The sequence below is a fragment of the Diabrotica undecimpunctata genome, chromosome 2, assembly GCF_040954645.1.
Source record: "Diabrotica undecimpunctata isolate CICGRU chromosome 2, icDiaUnde3, whole genome shotgun sequence".
Classification (NCBI taxonomy): domain Eukaryota; kingdom Metazoa; phylum Arthropoda; class Insecta; order Coleoptera; family Chrysomelidae; genus Diabrotica; species Diabrotica undecimpunctata.
Window position 1 is genome coordinate 23,203,720 of NC_092804.1, and position 20,045 is coordinate 23,223,764.

The 20,045-nt window shown below is 33.8% G+C and overlaps 1 protein-coding gene across 4 annotated transcripts in view; it reads right to left on the bottom strand.

The window, feature by feature from the left end:
* Positions 1-664: 664 nt before the first annotated feature.
* The window catches only part of qvr (glycosylphosphatidylinositol-anchored protein quiver), an 81,133-nt gene continuing 61,752 nt past the window's right edge, over positions 665-20,045 (bottom strand). For all 4 annotated transcript variants that reach the window (XM_072522513.1, XM_072522516.1, XM_072522515.1 and 1 more), the window contains one exon: positions 665-16,952. In XM_072522513.1, coding sequence (XP_072378614.1) covers positions 16,729-16,952 — 224 coding nt within the window. In that variant the 3' untranslated portion in view covers positions 665-16,728. The remainder of the gene's footprint in view (positions 16,953-20,045) is intronic.

Genomic DNA, 20,045 nt, shown 5'->3' on the forward strand with positions numbered 1-20,045 from the left:
AACAGCAATGTATAGTCTACGCAGATGATGTAGTCTTCTTAACCTCTTAACAAGAACAAAAAAGAACTTGAACACATATTTAAGAACTTTGAAGATGAAGCAAGAAAGTTTGGGTTGTATATGAATGAAGCGAAAACAAAGTATATGGAAATGCGTGGTGAGATAACAGAACACAATAAATTCGTCACACTTAAAACAAAAGGAAAGGGTTACAAAATTGAAAATGTCATCCAGTTCGAGTATTTGGTTGTAACAATAACGAATAAAGTGGAAGAAGAAAAAGAAATAGAAAAGAGACTATTAAAAAGAAGTAGAGCAAAGGGCGCATTAAACAATATTAAAAAAAAATGTATGTAGGGCAGCAAAAATTCGAATATATGAAACAGTCATTCGGCCAGTGGCAGTATATGCCTGTGAGACCTGGACTATGAATAAGAAAGATGAAATGAAAATCGAGATCTGGGAAAGGAAGGTGTTGCGGAAGTGTTTTTGGTGGTATTAGGGTGGCGAAGTATTGTGTGAATATATAAAAGAAAGGTAAGCTTTGAACGATACATTTTACATATATTAAGCAGAAAAAGCCACTAAGGATATTGTTATGGAGAACAGCTGTGATTTATATTGCAATGAAAAAATCAATAAATGGAAATAAGATTACACTGAGTTTTTGACAAATGTTTATAATACCATATACATTTATAATAATTTTAACAATAATTTAACATGGAATACTATAATTATATTTACATTTTATTCTAAAAATATAGACTCTGGGGTATCACAATGACGGCACTGCAAGAGATCCAAAATGATCTCGAAAAGTGTCGTCCATAGGATTTCAAACTGTTAACTTATATCCCATGTTGTCATTTGCAAGACCCCAGTTGCGCACATAAAGTAAATAACGAGAATAGGCCTTAATTACTTTTGTGAGGTGGAAAGTCAGTGTATGTAGAAGTACTTGAAATTGGTATAAAAGCTTTTTCTTGTTGTTAACATGCTGGTATTCAAATGTGCAATATATACAGGTAAAGTGCATTCTCACTTATATTAGAACCTTAAAGATTAGTTGAAATAAGTTTTGAGATGTGAATTTTGGTAACATGCTTTATAATGTACAAAAAAATGCCACTTAAATGCGCTGTAAACCAAACAACACAATTGTGTAAAATAATGACTATAACTAAATTAACATTACAAACAATCCCATTGAACCATACTAAACAACTAACTATAATCAATCTACATCGTAATATTTTCAAACTTATATGTGCATCAAAAAAACTGATCAGCAGCCACCGGGATTCTTACTAACACGTTCAATGTTTTCGTGTGAAAGTCGCAAATTGCTGTCGTCCAAACATAACCTCAAAGCTTAAACTTCTAGTTACGTCTACGTGTGTCACTCTTTGAATCCATGATATTCGTAGAATTATTCTGTAACACCAAAATTCAAATGCAGCTGATTTATTCATATGTACTTGTTTTAGTATCCACGCGTAGCGTAAAAAAGAATAGACATCGTTACACCAAAGCATTTTTGGACGTATCTGTAATCTTATATCCCGACTACAAAGGACCTTTTTAAGTTTAATTAATGCTGTACCTACTATATACAATATGTGTCTTGATTTTTTCAGTTTGACCTCTTTTTCATTTCTAAAAGTACCGTTTTGATTTCGTATGGAGGTATTTCTGGCATTAATTCTGGTCCCTTATTTATTTCATACTGTTCAATTATTATGTCTTTATGGCCTATGGGTCTTTGGAAATTATTATAGTTTTAGTTTCTTCGATGGTAATTATTGTTTTATTGTTAAGCGGTGGTGTAAAATTGGCGCAGCAGTATCTGAAGGTCGTCCACTGAAAACCCACGAAGCACTTTTCCTAAATATATATAGCTACGAAGCAACATTTTTGACATTCTTTAGTATTGTTCATCACTATAAAATAAAAATTCTGTTCCTTATTTTATTTGCTGTTTAACACTTATATTTCCGCTTAAATTAACTTGAAGCTTAAATATTATCATTTTTTTTTTGAAACAATTGATTTCAGCGTATTTAATTGGCATATGTTTACAGCGATATAAAAAAAGTAACAAGCTAAGCTTCTTTTTCTTTCCTGAACAATCCCAAAACACATGCAGTTCGTCTACCTCTTTTCAGAAAAGAACAGATGACAACTTTTATTATTTTACATAGTGAAAATCGTTAAAAGTGAGAAGAATAGAAAGATACAAAAAAACCAAAGCGTGGGTATATTTAGATGCAGAACACCATGCATTTAAAATTTAGGGAGCACTACAAATGTAAGATGTCCATTTATTTCGATTTACATTTAAAATTCTCCCCGTACAGAAAATCCATAAGGAATATTTTATTAATGGATTATATTATATAGCCACCCTGTATTTACATCTGTGAAAGTAAAGCTGTAACTATGGCATTGACTGAAAAATTTTAATATATCTATGAACATATATTAGGCGATACTAATAGCACCTTGTTTAATGCCTAGAATATATTCGGCTGAAACTGTTTGGGGTTATTGTAGTGCATATAATATTAGCCATAGACATATAATACAAGAAACACTGATCATTGCAATATCTTTGCGTTCCTTCAGTGCGACAGGGAAAACTAACGCAAAGCGGTCCCTGCATATCTTTCCAATGGGCCTAGTTTATAGACCACGTGACATTCTCATTGGTCGTTTAGGTCACGTGGTCGATAAACCCGGTAAATAAGAAAGATACAGGAACGGCTTTGCGTCAGTTGTCTCTATCGCACTGGGGGAATGGGCTTCTATTGCAACGCTCAGTCTGTCTTCTATTATATATCTATGATATTTATATATTTATGTTTATTCACAGTACTAATTTAGATATAAAATTGAGCGCTTTTACCTCTAAGAACCCGTTCGCACAAGCGTTTTATCAATGTCCTTTAAAAACGGTTGTAATAAAATAAGTGGATATCAGAGGATGTGGACTTCGGTTGAAATGTCGGTTAGATTTCCTGAAATTTTGATTGTAATTGTGGTTGAATCTAGACTTTTGCTATATTCAAAATTATTTATTCGCGCACAAACAAATTTCTGAGGAATTATCTCTTGGATGAAGTAGCAAAAAAGATCAGAGAACTGGGAAACACTCAACAACGAATAAGTATATTTTTCATTTTAATTAAAATAATATAATTTTCTTCATTCTCTATTTTTATCAAATGCATGTAGATTCAACCATAAATTTTTTATTTGGAATTCTATCTGTAAAATATTTTGCCAAATTATTTTCAACGTCCGAACCACTATGGCCATTTTTAGGCCTATCAAATAAGGTGTTATCAAATAATGTATCATCGAATTAAAATTGCCTATGGTAGAACAGACGTTAATTGCGGAGATTGTGAGATCGGAGATCGGAAAATATTACATCCTTATTTAAAACTCTCCACTTTTTGAATGTATATCAAACCTGCATTCTATTACTTTGCCCTCCACTTCTAATAACTCTCCTTCATCTCACATAGTTCTTGTTTCTACATTGGACGTGACCAAACTATTGTAGTCTTTGTTCTTGAACTATCCTGATCTTGTTCCTTCTAATCTTATTCAATATCCAACATCCACTATAACATTTTAATTTCAGCTACCCTTATCTTTGTTTTCACAACCTTATTGCCATCCCACACTTTATTGCCGTACACCAACGCAGGTCTCACCACACTCTTGTATATCTTTGCTTTTAGCCCTTCCCCGATTTTTCGATCACAAAGTATACCGTTTAGTTAAACCAACCAGCCTGTATCCTGTGGACAATTTCTCGATCTAGTATGCCATAAGTCTTCTCTCTTTAATAGCCCTTCTCCAACCCTCCAGCTTCCCCTCCAAGATTTCTTTGCTCTCCTCCACTGACATGATATCATCACCAAATAGCATTAACCAATGAGGCCGTTTTCTTACCTTCTCTGTCACTATATCAATAACAGAAAGATTAAGTAGGTAGGAACTCAGTGAATCTAGATGATTGAGTGAGTAGATAAAAATCAACCGTCACTCGAAAACTTTAGATGAATCCGACATATGTCTTTACTTTGGTGTAAGCTCTGTCATACATATCCTTCACGAGCCTTACATACTTCTCGGGAACCCATTTCTCTCTCATACATCTCCATAGCTCTTATCTAGGAACTCTTTCGTACGCCTTCTTAAGATCTATAAATACCAAATGTAACTCTCTTTTCTTCTCGCCTTATTTCTCTATCAACTGCCTCAAAGCAAACAAGGCACCCGTAATCGTCCTTCCTGACATAAACCTAAACTGTTCTTCTTCTATCGATATCTCTCTTCTTAACCATCGCTCTACAGTTTTATCCCAAATTTTCGTGCGACATTAACTTTATCCTTCTATAGTTCTTATACTCCTGAATGTCCCCTTTATTTTTATACAGTGATATCATCAAGCTCTCTCTCCATGCAGTAGGCATCTTTTCTTCGTCATACATCCTACTCATCATTTACCACAACACATCAATCCGTTTTTCTCCAAGAGCATCTAAATATCCACAGGTATTCCATTAGGTCCTACTGCGTTACAGTAGCGCACCTAGAATTTGCCTCTGGGGGGGGGGTTTTGGTTGGTCACCAAAATTTTTTTTATGATGTTACCTCCATTTTGAGTCCTTAAAATGTGTAAGTAACAGTGTCGGAATAGGGTCCTGGGGGGGGTTTTAACCCCCAAAACCCCCCCCTCGGTGCGCCACTGCTGCGTTACCATTCTTCAACCTATTTAAAGCCTCGAGAGACTCGAGAGCATTATCATCAATACAAGAGGCATTAGTTGTCCGTTTGAATAATTTTTTTTTAAATTGTGATTCATTTCTTCTAGCAATAAATATTGCTGTTACTAGTTATTTAGAAGAGTACATTTCACTTCTTTATGCAGCAAAAAACGTTATAGACATGATTGTAGGACGCTGATACGAACAAAGATCCCGACAATGCCAACGTTTTAAAAGCGCCGTCAAGTTTTATCGCCACATTTTTTAAATTCTGTGCGAACGAGGCCTAAATCTCTGTGCGAACTCTAACAGGATCATTAAAAATTGGTCATATCACAATTTGCAGTTTTCTTTAAATGTGCAAATCGTGCAAACATGCTTGAAACTGATTACTATAATATTCTCTAAAATGAGAATTACATATACTCTCTATATTACTACGAATATTGTACTCAAACACATGGTCTGTAAAGACTGCTTATATATATATATATATATATATATATATATATATATATATATATATATATATATATATATATATATATGTTCAAATATAATAGATACTTACTATATAGTGTCATACAATGCTAAAACCTCATGGTAGAGGCAGTTTTCTAAGATCATGTACTCTTGTACAATATTTGCAGCAGTATAAAAGGAACAACTAGAACAACGTATGCAAGAAAACTAAATGCTCAAAAATACAGGGTGTTTAAATATCATTGCAAATAATAATATTTGACTACTCGTATATAAAGAAAATAAATTTTAGAACTAGTGAGCATTTATTTTTTTACAGTAGTACGAGCTACTACTGAGCTTTTTTGAAAATACGTTAGTCATAACGTTAACTTGAAGACTGAAGTTATTTTCAAAAAAAATGAACACTAAAATGATATGAGAAATGTTTTAGGTATGACAGTTTCTTGATATGCTACAAGTGAAGGGTCTAAAAATGAGAAACTAACTCTTATATTAAAGGAATGAAAAATATATCAGATGATTCTTTCGATATTTAAAAGTTTTTTTTTTATTCTCAAAAACATTTAATGTCAATAAAATTTTAATTCAATATGGAGTATTGTACAGCTATACCCAATATTGAAGGCCACACTAGGTGTTTGGAGGAAGTTTTCGGAACTAAACAGATGAATTGTTAGTGCTATGTCAGTAAGGATTTAAACAAGAATAAACAATATTCTCTTTTATTATAATTAAACACGTATTAGTGTATAAAATTCACATCCTATATTTAAACAAAAATCGAGTCTATCTTTTTCTTTCGGTGGAAAGAATTAAAAAAAGCATTTCTCAAATATCGAAGAAAAAAACAGTTTTCGCACTGCGCCTGAAACAGGTGAGACCTGAAGAAGGCTAACGCCAACAACCCATGAGTAAGATGTTTGATACATGCCTAGAAAGCTGATCGAAGAGTACACAAAATGGAGTTTAAAAATAAATACAAATAACTGAACATCTCTTCTCAATTCACTGTTTACCGTTTTTATATTCGTCCTTGACCATGACGACGTGATCAAACAATATCGTGTACATATATGTAAGCAAGGATTACATTGGATTACCTGCAACTATGCAAAAATGATGTGTTTGCTAAAGTTTTGTATTTACTAAACTGCACCCAGTTAGGGCGTCCCCGATTCTTGATTAAAAACAATTCTAATTGCACAATGAGAAATGTAACAATATGACTAACATTATTTAAGAATTTTAATATATTAGAAATAATATCACATTCAATTTCAAAATAAATATCATCTGTTTAACCTGCACACAAGAAAGTTAAAGAACTGACAGGACTAAGAAATCAAAATTCCACTGGTGCACTTCTGGATATGCACGGGACTACTATAAGACAGACGTACGAGAAAGTACAAAGATAAGTAGAATATATCGACGAACTGTTCGATGATGAAAGAGGAGAACTGGAGCACATAGAATTTACGTCAGAAGAAATAGGTCCATATATTACAAAAGAAGAAATATTACATGTATTAAAAACAATGAAGAGTGGGTAAAGCCCTGGACCTGACATGCTTCCTATAGAAATTATAAAAATTCTAGATGAGAAGCACATTCATATTTTAGTAACACTCTTGAACCAAAATTATAGTTCAGGCGTATTACCCAAAGAGTGGTTAACGTCGATTTTTATTTGTCTCCCCAAAAAGAAAAACGCAAGATAATGCAGCGATTATCGCACCATTAGCTTGATGTCTCATGTGCTAAAGTTACTACTAAAAGTCATCCATAACCGAATATATCACAAACTGGACATACACGTTAATGATACACAATTTGGTTTTTGCAAAGGACTAGGAACGCGTGAAGCTCTTTTTTCACTTAATATACTGATACAAAGATGCCTGAACGTCAATCAAGATATATACGCATGTTTTATTGACTATAATAAAGCATTCGATAAAGTACGACATCAATTAATAAACAATTAATAAATGTCCTGAAATCAAAGAAGATTGACTACAACGACCTCAAGATCATATCAAATTTATACTATAAACAGCGAGCAAAAGTACGTGTTAACGAACAGCTGTCAGAAGAAATTGAAATTAGACGTGGAGTGAGACAGGGATGCGTATTGTCGCCAATTCTTTTTAATGCCTACTCCGAAGAGATCCTGAAATAAGGGTGAAACAGCTGGAATAAAGGTAAATGGAGTTTCCATTAACAAGATTAGAGATGCGGACGACACTGTGATCTTAGCCGAAAATATTGAAGATCTTCAGCAGATTAGCGAAGTATGAAAAAGATTACGGTCTTACAATGAACGTCAAGAAGACGAAATTTATGAGAATATCGAAAACTCAGAAATAACGAGAATCTTCTAATAAACGGAACCAACGTCGAACAAGTGGACAAATATGCATATCTGGGAACAATGATTAACTCCACAAATGATTACATTCAGGAGATCAAAATCAGAATAGAAAAGGATAGAGCAAATTTCAACAAAATGAGAAGAGTGTTATGTACAAGGGATTTAAAATTGGAACTAAGAGTTAGGTTGGCGAGGTGCTATGTTTTTTCGACTTTGTTTTATGGAATGGAATTTTGGACCTTGAATGCGACATCAATGAAAAAACTGGAATCATTCGAGCTATGGGTGTATAGAAGAATTTTGAAAATATCGTGTACAGAACACGTCACAAACAAAGAGGTTGTGAGAAGGATGAACAAGAAATAGAAATTTTAAATACAATTAAAACAAGAAAAGTGGAATATCTCGGACATATTATACGTTGAGAGAAATACACCTTGCTCCAACTGATTACGCAGGGAAAGATCCAAGGAAATAGAAGCATAGGGAGGCGTAGAAAGTCATGGCTGCGCAACCTGAGAGAGTGGTACGGATGTACATCAAATGAACTTTTCAGAGCAGCCGTCTCAAAAGTCCGAATAGCTATGATGATTGTCGACCTCCGCCGCGGAGATGGCACTTAAAGTAGAAGAAGCCCAATATATTATTACACATTTCGATACAATAGCTCTTGAGAATTCTCTCAATATAAGGTTATACTACTTTACACCGAGTGTTTTACGAGATATGGCCAATTTTGTTATGAAACAGTGTCCGATGTGACACCTTCTATCTTAATAAAAGCACGAGTTTTGAATCACCTTGTATATTATTTTATCGAGTTTCATCAAAAGAGACGATACTTTAAAAAATTTAAACCTAACAAAATGTTGGAAATTTTATCATTTATAATACAGTGTGTCAAATCTGACACTGTTTCAAAATTAAATTGGTCACATCTCATAAGTTCGCATAACCTTATAATAGGAGAATTTGTAAGAGCTGTTCTATCGAAATCAGTAATTATATACAGGGCATTTCCCCTGTCAAATTTAGTCAAATCAGGAATCACCCTGTATAAAAAATACTGCAGTACGAAGTTAAGTTTGTTTCAATACCAATACAGTAGTTATTTTAGGAAATGGAAAAACAGATAGAGCAATAAAATCAGCTTGTTTGTCTTGTGGCAGACAGGAACTAAAAAATCTAATACCCTGACTTATATATCTAATATCTAATCGAATACCCTGACTAATATCAATTAGACTATATACAAAAAAATGCTAAAACGTGGAAGCCGCAATTTCAAAACATAACTATTACAACAATTAAACAGTGAAATATCTTCAGTAATGTTAAGTGAACTTAATTCGTAAGTAAAACGTAGTTTATACTACATCGATTGAGAATATGACATATAACGCCAAAAAGTACCAAAAAACACAGTATTATAGGCTGTTACTCGTTTGAAGCTGGAAGAGAAAATAATGATCTAACTATCAAGAGGTTCATGTAATGCCCTGGTCTCAAAAATTGGGAAAAACTTATAATATATAATGATTCTCCACTCATAACCCTGCATTGCAATTTTATTTAAGTTTTACGTCCCTTGCACAATAAAGCTAATAAATTTTAATGTTTGCCAATCTATATTAGAATCATCTAATATATTCAGGAAACCATATTAGTAACTAAAAGAGAAACCAGTTAATACTAAAACAAGCGATAAAACAAACCTACTTAGTAACTTTTAAACTATTCTTTTATTGTCTAAGGGTCAAAATGGTGTAATCGTTAAATATTTTTCTTTAGAATCAACACTGCTTATTATCTTATAAACATTTTGATTGATGATGAGCACTAGATAAAATGATTGTGATTCTTATGGGTACGTGATACATTCAACTCCGGGATAATATCTTTTATATACTACTTTATACATTTTATACAAAAGACTTGTTAGTACCCATAAAAATGTTATTTTCTAGAAAATGACTTTATTAACATTGCTTCAAAAAATTGACCGGCAGATTCTTGGATACAATAGGTATTTTAAGAGATATTTCAGTTTGGATGCGTATCTACAAGCTCAAGCTGAATAGTTTTGATTTAAAACGGAATCACTTTGATTTGACCAGAAAAACGTCTTTTTATAAAGTTTTTTAAGTCAAATTGTTGAAAATTTTGACTAACAAAACAGAAATAGAAAATAATATCGAAAGGATGTGCAACTGGTTCTAGATCATCATTATTCTCATTAGAGTCTACAATAAGTCATACAATTATCAATCACCTTCATATGTCTTGCGTTCCTACCTCCAACTAAATATTTTCTGGTTTTTCTTTCCTACTTTTTTTATGAACTGGACATTAAGTGATCCTTGAGTGATTATCATTCGGCTTGTAAAGTGCCCTAACTAGCTCAACTTATGCTCTCTCCTTTTGGCATGAATTGTTGTTATAACGACACTTCCTCTAAGCACTTTTTTTGCAAATTTATATATTTTTTTTCATTTTTCAACTGGCCAGCTTAGTGCCATACATTACCGATGGTCTTACATGGGTGTTAAATAATTTACTTGGAAGTTTTATTGGAATTTTTCAGTTACACAATTCGACTCCTTCTACTTTATCTAGTAATACCAATCCTAAAAGCCTTAAACCATTACTTTTTACAATCATTTCACCATTTAAAGTTACCATCTTATTTGTAGTAGCAATTCTGTCTTTTCTATTTTGAACCTTTTTCTTCAAAGGCAAAGAAAATATAGGGCAAATTAGACTAGAGAACGATATTGAAGTTATAAAAACCTTCATCTAGGAGACGAAATAACTATAGAGGTAACAAAAGACGCAGATATATAAAAAAAGAATATTGAAGGGCAAAAATACTTATTTTTTCAGAAGACCAAATGAAAGGCCATCGAAAACGTAAGAGAATAAAGTGGTGATTTAATAGGTAAAGTTGGAGGTCCAATTAGGGCTTCAGCACCATTAAAAGAAGCGCAGTTTTTGATTTTTTGAAGTAATATTGATATTGATCGAAGACAATGTCAGAGAAAAGTATTTGTTACAGATGTTTAGCATATTTTTAACTTCAATCATTTTGACGTCATTATTAAAATATTACGTTAATATTGTTATACAGATTATGCTGTTTTTATTCTTTTGTCCACTTTTTTGTATGAATTATCTTCTATACTAGTTTCCGAATAGTTTTTTTCAATAGGTTTATCACTTCATTTTTCTTATTTCTGTAGAATGTGAGCACTCTTTTTTTGTCTTAATCTATTTCTTTTTATTTGTATTTTTATCTTTTTTATATCCAGTAATTTCTTGCTATTTTAGCATGAGCATACCACAACAGAGGAAAAACCAATGCTTTTTATGTGTACTCTATTCTGACTTAAAATCATTCTTTCTTTGCTTTACTTGGCATACCGTTTATTCATGTGTCTACTCCATATTAGACATTTCATTTTTTTTTGGTAATATTGCTTTTATTTTCTTCTTATTCTTATTTATCACTCATACTTCCGCTACATACGACCTGAAACTTCGTACATTAGAAGTTAATGTCACACTTTATTGTATGTTCACTGTATTAACTGTAATATATTTTTTTTCAGACTATATACTGCACTGATCTTATTACCATTCGTGTTAGCTTCCGTCATCGATATCTAAATGAAATTCTCACCAAATTAAAAAAATTGACATGATAAGTACAAGAAAAAAAAGCTAAGGCACTAAAATCTTTATCGCGTTGGAGCTTACCATGTCAAAATATACATTGTCAATAAGGTTAAAAAGATTCTAAATGAGCAAGAGTAAAGTATGAGCTACACGGCATTCACCTAGTTGTAGGGTTCTCCAAATTTAACCTACCAAGACAAAGACAAGTATCTATTTATCTACTTCTTTGTCTGCATGATTAAGCAATAATGCAACTAGATGAATTAAGATGCACAAATTTTCGGGAAAAATAGAATTTTTCTATTTATGGCATTAATAAATTTAGTGCTATTATGATAAATTATATTTAGAGGAGAGGACAAATTTTGTAGCGGCACGTCTCAATACCATTTTATCAGACGCTTTATTGCTTGTGTTTTGATATGTGAGACAGATCATATTACGAATCTTATTGCTAAATTTGTCAGCTCACACTTTTTTCCATAAATAACCTTCCCATTAATTGCGATGATTTTTGTGAGTATTTTAATTTTCGATTTTTATTTAAAAAGTCGGTTCAGATGTAACCAGTGGTTTAATGGAATAAAGTATTTTAGTCGAGTGTGCCTGTTGTATCCACAAGTTGAGCAAATTAATACAGTTTTCTAAATCAAGCAGAGTAGAAACAATCATTTACCTGTGCTTAGTATTTACTTGAAAGCGATTAGTAAGAAATAAACAAAAAAAACTAAAAAACAAAATATTTGTCAGTATGTTATATTATGTAAAAATGTGACAAAAAGTGACTAGCTAATCGAGATCGCTTAATTTCACAACTTCTTGGTAACAAAACTGACATCTTAGAAGAATTGGACAAACCTAAAAGTGTTTGATACGCTGAATAAGAAATATTGACGACACAACGGCGTTAACAGATAGTGCAGATCTCCTAAACTTCTACTAAACAAACTAACTAGAGAAGGCGGCGATTTCGATCTGACAATTACCTAGAACTAAGAACAAAGATAGAAATAGCAAGAGCAACTTTTCTTAAGATGAAGATCCGGCTCAGATTTGTCAAATGATACGTGTACTCTGTCTTGTTGTATACTATAAAAGCTTGGACCAAGTCGGTACAATGAACTGCCTTGTGTTTCTCGAAATGTGGATATATCGACGTATGCTTAGAATATCCTGAGTGGATCACAGGATCTCAGAAGTTTTGACAATATGGAAGAAAACAGAGAGCTGTTAACATTATTCAAGATGAGAAAGAGCGCATACTCCGAACATATATCTCGAGACCTGAAATATAAACTCCCAAAAGTAATCATAGAAGGGCAAATGGAGGGTCGTAGAGGACCTGGCCATCTGCAGTGTTCCTGACAGCAGAACGTCCGTGATTTTACAGTAGTTAATTCAACTCAGTTCGACGAAATTGTTGCCATCCTTCACTGATAAAGATGGAACTTGAAAAAGAAGAAACGTATTGCGTACAAAAATGAGCTTGAAGGTTATAGTCAATTTCAAGACTTTGCTGATGAAGACCCTAAACAATACTTTCTCGCACTCAGAAGGTACAGAAAGTCTTTTAATGAATTGCTACATAAAATCAAATTGGTTATCCACAACAAACTCAATATAAAAATTTCAAGCGATATTATACTATGAAAATGGCGTGTTTAATGTACACGCTATAATCGATACGCTTATACTACATAAATATATCGATACGCTTATAGTCGATAAAAATATGGTGGAGGAGACCTATTCGATCCCGAATATCATGAGTTTTACTGACTTGGCTTGGCCGTTTTACTCAATCTGCCAGACAGCTCGACTAAAATGAGTTAAGTACCAAATTGCTCAATCACACGACTCAATTAGTGGTCTTGTGGGAAGCAAGTATTTTGAAAGGAACCGCTAGGAATGGGCTAAAATCCTTGCTTTAACATTTCTTGCTTTATTTGATATGTTGTAAATTTATGCGATATGTAATATAATTTTTAGTATTATTTTGCAATAATATTACTTTTGATTATATTTTAAAACTTACTATTAAATTTGATTACTATAAAATCACATTTATATAAAAAGTGTACTGAGCAGTTGACAAACAAAATAAAGTACCGATTTCTAAATACTTTTGCAGCACCGTAATCGTATGAATTTTTCCAAGCCTTATTTCGGTGACACCTTCAAGTAAGTGACTCACTTAAGCCTGTTAATTTAAGTTAATAGAGGCATCGCTTTTATTTTTCTATTGTTTATTTTATAACTCAATTTCAGAATTTTTCTGGAAGTTTTGAATTATTAAAATTTAGGTTTTTGTCTGATTTGGATTTTAGTTGTCAACGTCCTAATGGATACGAAACTTTAAGCAGAAAACCATTTGTTACCTATCGGAAGACTGCCAGCTCAGAGAAAACGTTGAGGTCACAATTAGGAAAGCATTATTTTTCTAGTAACTATGTTTGAATTGCCTTTATTTTTTAGTATTTAATGTTTTGGTGATTATTGTACTATTTCTTTAAATATATGACATTTCCTCTTAAGAATTCTCAAGATTTTTGTTTCTTATTTTTAAGGCTTCTATTAGACTACGTTATTGGTCTCGAAACTAAACTTCCACTAGTGACACATTACCTCTTGGGGCAATTAAATGAATGAAAGCAAGACTAGAGCACTGAACTGAGCACTGGTACCACCACCATAAATGTTTGCCACGCTGCCAAATGTTAATATAAGAATTTAGGGGTGGTAATACTAAAAGCGAACCTGGGGAGATGAAGGTTGGCACATGTCATACTGACGATAAGAAGGGAGGAAATTGGGGCGGATGTAGTAATAGTATCCACAACCAATAAAAAGATTACAACCAAAGGGAGATGGATTGTAGACAAGAAGCAAGACGTAGCAATCTATAACAAAAACAGAGAAATGGGAGTAAAAACATGGAGAGATTTGTGGTCCTGGACCTCGGAATGTTCGTCCTGGTGGTGACCTACATCTACCCGAATACAACACTAAGAAAATACAAGAAAGTCGTGGAAGACGTGGCTAGTCATGCAAGAGGGAAAAAGAGATTGATTATTGCGGGTGACATAAATGTGAAATCTGTACTATGGGGGCACCATAGAATGATGGCAGAGGAGATATGTGGAATGAGGTTATCCATGCAATGAACCTACCGGCCCCTAGCAATGGCAAACCAACCTTTGTTAGAGGGAATAGCTCCGGACTCATATAGATGTCACGCTAGCTACAGTGACCATGAGGAGGAAAACGGCTGAATGGGTTGTACTGGAAGGGGAAATATTAACCAATCGTAGACACATCCTATTCAAGATAAGATAAGAAGGGGATGCATTGAACTGAGAAGAAAAGTCACTAGAGACAAAAAAAAGAACCAGTTGGTGTAAGAACTCGCAAACGAAATTAACAATAAAATGCAAAGGTGCTGGAATGAAATGTACGATTACCTCGAGAATGACATCAGAAGTGGTTCGTACAAAATCGAAGAAAGCCAAAGAAGAGAGCTGGCAAAAGAGCTATTCCCACAGAGAGAGAGAGAAAGAGAGAGAGAGAGAGAGATAAAGAAACTCACACCTTTGCATGTAGAAACGCCGGCAGTAGACTTCTCTAGAGAAGAGCAGATGGAGGCGGAGAAAGTACCAAAGGCCGGAAGAGCATCTGGACCTGCCAGAGTTTTATTAGAAACTGTAAAGATAATCATAGAGAAAAAAGCACCATGAGTGAAAGAAATCATGAATGACCTCCTAAGAAAGCAAAAATTCCCAGAAGCATGGAAAACGGCAAATCTCTTACTTATTCCCAAACCCGGTAAATAATTTGCGAACCAAGACTGATCTAACTATGAAACACAAACGGCATGATCTTCGAAATATTTATAAAGACGAGACTAGAAAAAGAAGTCATAGATAACGGGGGCTTGTCTGAACGCCAGTATGGGTTTAGGAAAGGGAAATCTGCAATAAACGCAGTCAGTTGGATCACGAAATAAACTGTCACACGAAGGAGTAAGTGGTTGGTGGCCTTCTTTCTGGACATGAAAAATGCCTTCAATTGCGCGAACTGGAGAGTAATAACTGAAATACTGGAGAAATTGGAAATATCCCCATATTTACAAAACATAGTGGAACATTCTTTACAGTGACATACTAAAAGAAGATTTAGAAGAACGCACAGTCTATGGTTTACGCGGATGACCTGGTCTTTCTAGAAGAGCACAATGAAAATAGGCTTATAATAAACTCAGCCAATGCTGTAATGGAAGGAGCGAAAATGTGGTTAAAAGACCGAACGAAGTTGACACTCGTTACGCAAAAAATAGAAGCTTCGATACTAAAAAGACCTAGAAACAGAGATCACATCTCCTTCACCTCGAGGGAGAAAGAATAATGCGGTCCGAAAAGGTTAAATACCTAGGAGTAATACTGGAGAGTAAACAGATATTTGGCGAACATGTCAAATATGCTGCAAACAGCACCAGTGTGCCATAAAGTAAACAATAAACAAAAGTACAAACAAATTTTAGAGAAGGCCCAAAGAAAAGCCTTACTAAGGGCGGTATGCACCTACAATACGACCTCAAGGGTAGACAGGCAGACAAGACCTTCAAAAGGGGACAGGCGTTTCGACAGGCGTACGCCAGGTACGATTCACCTGGTACGATCTTTAGAAGATTTCCACTCTAACACAAAAAAAGGCTAGCAAATGTTTGGATTCTGGGCTCGATCTCCATCAGTGTAAGGCCGCTACTAGACTAAACCACGGGTGTTGCAAATAGTGCAGCTACCAACTTAAAGCAGCAATCAATTATTGCCCATGAGTTGTGGAGTGACCGATAACAACTATTATTATTTGGTTTTTAATGTGATAGCCCCATTAGTTGCCTCAGGAGTGGCTAAGTACTTTTTGCATGTTTTCTATTGCCAAATAAAGTTTATCAAAAGCTTTATATTTAACATTTTGTTTCGTTAACTATAAATATAGATATAAATATGAGTTATTGATATTCGTTCGAATAATCTGTTTTAAAATAAAACAGTGCTGGACTAGTATTTGTATTATATTACACAAAACATTTAAAAGCTTATTCGATTTATATTAGGATAATTTTTTTAAGCGATATAATTGACATCAATTTCGTAAATTATTACTTTGGTTTCGATTTTGAAAGCTTTATTTTTTGGGAAAGGTTATTTATGTAGCACTAAGATTTCCGCCATAAAGTTATCATATGTAAGGTTTGTTTAGCAGGTACCATTCTTCGCAGGTTATACATTTACGTATCCGTTTATCACTTTGAAGCAATGTACTTTGAAAATAGGGGAATCTGATGACATTAATTGGTTATTCTACGCATCGAAAATAATCATCACCAGCCTATTGTTTCTAAAAAAATCTCTACCTCATGCACAGGCGTGAAAGTAACAAGACTAAGGGGACGAGCAGCAGCGAAACAACCGTGTCTGTCCTTAGCGGACCAGTTTTTTGTGCTGAGTTGCACATGTCCTCCTCACAAAAGCACATGTGACCCGTTCCGCTACTTTCCATCATGCACACATGGTCGACCATGAAGAGATTGATCTGTAGTTGGGAAGTACACGTCCTTCGAACCACTTCATAGGCTAAAAAATAAATAAGTTTATTATTTTTTATTAATTTAACTTAAAATAAAGTAACAATTTGAAGGAACAGTGGTAAGTATTATGAAATAAATGATAGTTTTTTTGTTATAACTATTTTTGCTTTTGAATATTGATATGACTAACGGTGTATCGATCATCGAAAGTGAGATATGAGTGAGCATATTACAGAGATCTTGTCGATATGTTTGGTAAACCTAATTGATGATTTATAGAAATGTTATGTACACTGTTGATGATTGTTAATGATGGATTTACAAACAATTTGAAACAGGCATTAAATAGCATCCAGTAGTAGTGGAGAAAAGGGCTTAAAGTAGGTTTGAAACTAAATGGGTTAAAAAATTAAAAACTTTAGAGATGTCATCGACTGACCGGATTAGTCTTTGTCTCAAGAACATCTTCTTTCAGTGCCTATTCGTTCCGAATATTGGCAATCATTCTGGCTATAATTATTTTATTGACTGATGCTTTAAATAGATTCGTTGTTGTTGTGGAGAACCATTTCCTCAGGTTCTTCAACCATGATATTCTCCTTCTCCCAATTCCTCGCTTTCCGAATACTTTACCCTGTAGGATTACCTTCAGTAATCTGTATTTAGTGCTGTTTCTCATTATATGTCCGAGATATTCCAACTTTCTCCTTTTAATGGTATACATCACCTCTCTTTCTTTGCCCACTCTTCGTAATACGGTCTCGTTGGTTATCTTGTCTGTCCATGATATCCTTAGAATTCGCCTGTATAGCCACATCTCGAAGGCTTCAAGTTTTTTCTCCATTGTTTTAGTTAGTGTCCAGTATTCAACTCCGTAATACAATATTGAGAAGATATAACATCGTAGGAGCCTTACTTTTATCTCCAGATTAAGATTGTGGCTTTTAAAGAGTTTGGCCATGTTATTGAATGCACTCCTAGCCTTCTCTATTCTACATTTTATTTCCTGTGAGTGATCCCATTGTTCATTTACTGTTGTTCCAAGATAGTTATACTGTTTTACTCGGTCCACTGGTGTATTATTGATAAGTAGTTGAGCGTCTCTAACTTTATTTTTGCTGATGATCATAAATTTAGTTTTTGTTATATTTACTTGAAGTCCAAATCTTTCACTTACTTCATTTACTTTGTTTATCAGTTGCTGTAAACTGTTCAAACTGTCTGCAAAAATAACGGTGTCGTCTGCATAACGGATGTTGTTTAGGCGTTCTCCCTTTAGAAGTATTCCATGTTCGCATTTTTCCAAGGCTTCACTAAATATTTCCTCTGAATATAGATTAAATAATATAGGTGAAAGTATACAACCTTGTCTAACGCCTCGTAGAATCTGGATCATTTCCGTTGGTTCACCTCCAAAATTTGTTCTTATTGTGGCTGATTGGTTCCAGTATAAATTTTGTATTATACGCCGATCTTTATCATCCATTTGGGCTTTTGTTAGAATATCCATCATTTTTTGGTGTTGAACTGTATCAAATGCTTTTTGGTAGTCCACAAAGCAGGTGTAAATATCGCAAGTCATATCTCTGCATCTTTGAAATAATACTTGTAGACTAAACAGTGCATCTCTTGTACCTACGCCCTTCATGAATCCAAACTGTGTGTCTTGTATTCTCTCTTCGCATAGCTTGTATATTCTACGATGTATAATTTTAAGAAAAAGTTTTAATGTATGGCTCATTAGACTTATTAGCCTATATTCTCCGCACTTTTTTGCTCCCTGTTTCTTTGGTAAGGTAATAAATTCTGAAAGTAGCCAATCTTTTGGGATATTGCCTGTGTCATAGATATTATTGAAGATTTTACATAGTACTCTTAAAGATTCATCATCAAGAAGTTTAAGAAATTCAGATTGTACTCCGTCTGGTCCTGGAGCTCTACCTTCTTTTAGTGATATTATGGCTGCTCTTATTTCTGCCACTAGTATAGGTGGTCCTGTTTCCGTAGGTATTGGGGGCTGGTTCTCTCTCTCATCAAAAAATAAATTTCTTATGTAATTTTTCCAGGTATCATTGATACTCTCTTTGTCCACGATTATCTCTCCATTGTCATTAACAAGTTTACTTATTCTTCTGTTTTTACATTTACCTGTAATTTCTCTTACCTTCTTATGCACGTTGAAGTCGTCGTATTTACTTTGGAGAATTTCGATTTCTTGGCATTTTTTCTCCAGTTCTTTCTGTTTGGCTTCTCTGATCTTTCTCTGTATCTCTCGCTGTAATGTTTTATACATGGAGTTATCGTTCTTGTTTTTCCTTCTTTCTTCCATTAATTACTATTTAACTGGGAATAAGCCACAATTAAAGGTTAAAATACGTTTATTGACGTTTCAATTTCCACTTCGGAAATCGTTCTCAAAATACTAATATTTGTATTTTGAGAACGATTTCCGAAGTGGAAATTGAAACGTCAATAAACGTATTTTAACCTTTAATTGTGGCTTATTCCCAGTTAAATAGTAATTAATTTAAAATGCCACAAGAAAATAGCTTCAGAACAATATTTCTTCCATTAGTTGCAGAATCTCTGTCGTCATCCATGTCTTATTCTTACCTTCTTCGTTCTTCATAAAATTGTCTTTAATGTCGTCTATTGTTTTCTTAAGTGATTCTATCTTATCTTCTGTGCTTTCCGTTGTATTATCGATTTCTTTAAATTTTCTATTTAATGTTTTGCTGACTATTTCTTTTACTTCGCTACATTTCAGTTTTCTCATGTCATGTTTTTTTACAGTTTTTCCGCGTATTTTCTTTAACTTAGTTCTATACACGCCCACTAAAGGATTGTGGTCAGATTGAATATCAGCGCCTGGGTAGGTTTTAATACTGTTGAAACTATTTCGATATCTTTTGTTAACAAGCATATAGTCTATTTGATTTCTAATAATAACGTCTTCTCCGTTGTCTCTAGGTGATTTCCACGTATACAGGCGTCTAGGCGGTAGTTTGTAAAATGTGTTTAGCACGATTAAGTCATGCTCAGCTGCAAAGATACTTATTGTTTCTCCGCGTTGATTTCTCTCTCCTAATCCATGTGGACCAATATGTTGCCCTTCTTTTCCGTTACCTATTTTTGCATT